Source organism: Austrofundulus limnaeus, unplaced genomic scaffold (assembly GCF_001266775.1).
Source record: "Austrofundulus limnaeus strain Quisiro unplaced genomic scaffold, Austrofundulus_limnaeus-1.0 Scaffold603, whole genome shotgun sequence".
NCBI lineage: Eukaryota > Metazoa > Chordata > Actinopteri > Cyprinodontiformes > Rivulidae > Austrofundulus > Austrofundulus limnaeus.
Window position 1 is genome coordinate 68,704 of NW_013953005.1, and position 3,449 is coordinate 72,152.

A 3,449-nucleotide genomic window follows, 5' to 3' on the forward strand; every position below is an offset into this window, starting at 1 on the left:
GTTTCAAACCAATGCATTCTATTTCAAATTCTGCACATTCAGATTCAGTTCCTGCTGGAACAAGATTGATCCCACAGAGTCACTGCTCACAATCTGCTGAGTCAGCGCTCCTTCAGACGAGGCCGGTCTCCAACACGACTCATCCTCCAGCATTAAAGAGCAGCACCAACTCCTCTGAAGTGAAATGGGACTAATGAACTCTTCCAGCTCCTCTTCACCACGTCAGAGAGTTAAAGCTGTGGAATCAGCTCTGAGAGCACGAATCCAACGGTTCAGGAGGACGAGACGTTCCACGTCCTCACCGTCCACTTACACGYTCCCTCGTGTTGCCTTCAGGGACTAACTGTGACGTCTGGAATTGGATTTGATTCCGGGGGATCACGGCCCTCTTTGAAACTCGCAGACATGAAAGAAAACCATCACATTAGGTCCGGCTTGCATCACTCGCCTTTAAAGCTGAGAACACTTTGAAAAGGAGAAAGTTTGGCCTTTTTTTAATGTAAATCTGAAAGTCAGTCGTGYAAAAAGTAAATCTCAAACGGCTGCCGTCGGGATGAAGAGGTCTGTAATGTCCCATCATCACGGTCCGATCCGGCWGCAGGAGACCCTCAGGAACCAGATCGGAGGCGTCTCACCTCACATCACCTCTGAGCCCGGGACCAAATCTCCACATTTCCTCCTCCTCGGCTCCGAGAGCTAGAGCCACCAGAGAGTCGCCTCGGCTCACGGCGCTCCAATTMCAGGCAGCATAAATCTCCAGCAGAGGAAGCTGCAGGAGGACAGGAGGGAGGTGAAGGAATCAGAGGGCGAGGAGCGGCAGCAGGTCCCCGCTGGAACGYCTAATAAGAGCCAAACGTCTCCAGGGAAATCTGAGCGCCGACGCCAGCAGCTCGGCCGAGGAGTTCCTGAGAGTTCCTGCCTGCAGAGACAGCTGAGCACAGAGMTGCTGCTTGACGCTAACCTGTTAGCACTTCGGCTGAGAGTTAGCCAGCCGTGAAACTGAACAGGAAACTGTTAGAAAAAACTATGGTGCAGWATGAGGGCCAAGAGTATTGCACAAACAACTGTTGCTRCATCCTTGTAGCAGRAGGYTATATCTATTCCTAAACMAGCTAATGATCTGATTAATGATAGGCCRGCACYGCTAACTGAGMRGCTGGACCTGCTAACTGAGAGGCTGGAGTTAGCAACTGAGAAGGAGACTATTTATTTGTGTTAGCATCAGAGAGACTAACAGCTAGCATGGATAAGCTGGTATTAGCATTGGAGAGGCTAGCAACTAGCATAGATAAGCTGGTATTAGCATTGGAGAGGCTAGCAACTAGCATGGATAAGCTGGTATTAGCATTGAAGAGGCTAGCAACTAGCATGGATAAGCTGGTATTAGCACTGGAGAGGCTAGCAACTAGCATAGATAAACTGGCATTAGAATCGGCTTATCCATGCTAGTAGCTAGCCTCTCTGATGCTAACACAAATGAATATTCTCCTCATTTACCAGCTCCAGCCTCTCAGTTAGCATTGCCGGCCTATCATTAATCAGATTAATAGCTGGATTAGGAATAGATATAACCTTCTGCTACAAGRATGTAGCAACAGCTGGTTGTGCAATAGTCTTRAATTTGGCCCTCATACCACACCATATGGATCAGGACTGAGAGAACCAGATCCTGAACCAGATTCTGAAATGAGCTCCATCAAGGGGCGGAGCTTAGAGAAGTTGTTCCTCTGAGCAGGAGGAGGAATGTCACCTGATCAGGTTGCCTCTGATCATCCGTAAAAGCCCAGAGCGGCCTCYGAGCGGTCCCCGGACCCCAGCTTTAGAACCCCGGAGCTTCAGGAGGATTTTAGCGGCTCTCCTCCTCAGCTCCTAATTAAAATTGATCTGCAGCTGATTAACTGGCTGCTGGTCAGGAATCGATGGGCCTGGTGACGCTGCTGCAGAGCTCAGGAGGGAAACATCTCAGCGTTTGATGTTCAGTCAATTAAAACCAGAAGCAGGGAGAATTTCAAACTGGCAGCTGTGGGAGGCTCGTTAAAAATATTACAGCTCCTTTAAACACCTGCCTCAGGACGCTTTCAGGTGAAACTCCGCTTTCATTCCAGTAACAAGAGAAATGTTTGCTCAGTTTCTTCCTTTTATTAAACTAAAACACCGGAGCTGCAAAAAGAAACATTTTAGCTTCTAATTCTGTTTTTTATCTCCTCTGAAACTTAAACAGTAAATATTTTTCTCTGAGTGAACACAAATCAGTTTTAGATCAACACAAGTCGAACTTCAAACTGAAAACCTAAAATAAAGAGCCGAACCTGTAAAAACCTGAACAATGACCTGAATAAAAAACTACAAGAGTGTGAAGAAATCTCTACGAGTCTGAGACTAAAGACAGTAAATTTTAAATATTATCCACTTCAAAGTGAAATAAATATAGATTTTAGCYGAGCTCTCTGCAGCCGACACATTTCTCTCAGCTGGGAAACAGATTTAGAAACATAAAAAAACAACTTTAACCTAATTTATTCATCCGCTGCATCTCTTTCTAACCCAACAAATTCATTTATTCAGAGTTTAAATTAAAAACGTGCATTTTTTAAGGTTTTATTTGTTGTGCAGCTGCAGCTCCGTTTAGCATTAAATTGTTTCTGTAACATGAGCTAAATGCTAAACGGAGCTGCAGCTCCGTTTAGCATTTAGCTCATGTTACAGAAACGATTAAATCAGCTGATAAAATGAGCCATAAGAAGGTGAAAGGAATAAAAACAGTAAGTTTATCATGTCTGGGGCTATTACACATGCAGGTCTCCAGCCTTCAGTGGGCTCCGTCTACTTCCTGGACTCACCGGTGGAGCAGGGTCCGTCGTGGCTCCTGGAGATGAGTCTCTGCTGTTTGCAGGAGGCCTGCCGCCTGTAGCACTCGTTCTGGTACGTGTCTCCGTTGGAACCGCACACCGGGTTGTAGTTCTTGTGGCACTGTGGAGCAAACAGCGGCGCGGTCAGATGAAAACGCAAACAGACCAGATTAAATATTCATGGAGAGAATCTGATGAAAAGCCTTTTAATTTGGTGCAACTGTGTGAAGCTGAGTCGACTCGTGTTTAAACTTCAACAAACYGCTGACATCACAACTCAGCGGGTAAATAATTCACACAAATGTTCAACAAACAGCCTCAGATCCCAGCTCTACGTTCATGATGCTCTTAAATAATGGATCTGRTCTGGATCTGCTCAGTCCGCAYTCAGAACCGMTCAAACAGATGAYKAGCAGAACCTGCAGAACCWGCAGAACCWGCAGAACCAGGACTTAATGACAGGAGCTGCAGGAAACACATTGATTTACCGATTCACTGGTTCTGATCTGATCCAGCAGGACTCAGATCCTATAGGACTCTTATCTGATCCTGTAGGACTCAGATCCTGTAGGACTCAGATCCTGTAGGACTCAGATCCTG

General features: G+C 46.1%; 1 protein-coding gene across 1 annotated transcript in view; it reads right to left on the bottom strand.

Annotated features, from left to right (window-relative positions):
- The window catches only part of tmeff1a (transmembrane protein with EGF-like and two follistatin-like domains 1a), a gene marked incomplete in the record, with an annotated part of 66,913 nt that overhangs the window by 32,212 nt on the left and 31,252 nt on the right, over positions 1-3,449 (bottom strand). The window contains 1 exon segment of the mRNA XM_014026958.1: positions 2,841-2,970. Within this exon segment, the coding sequence (XP_013882412.1) occupies positions 2,841-2,970 (130 nt within the window).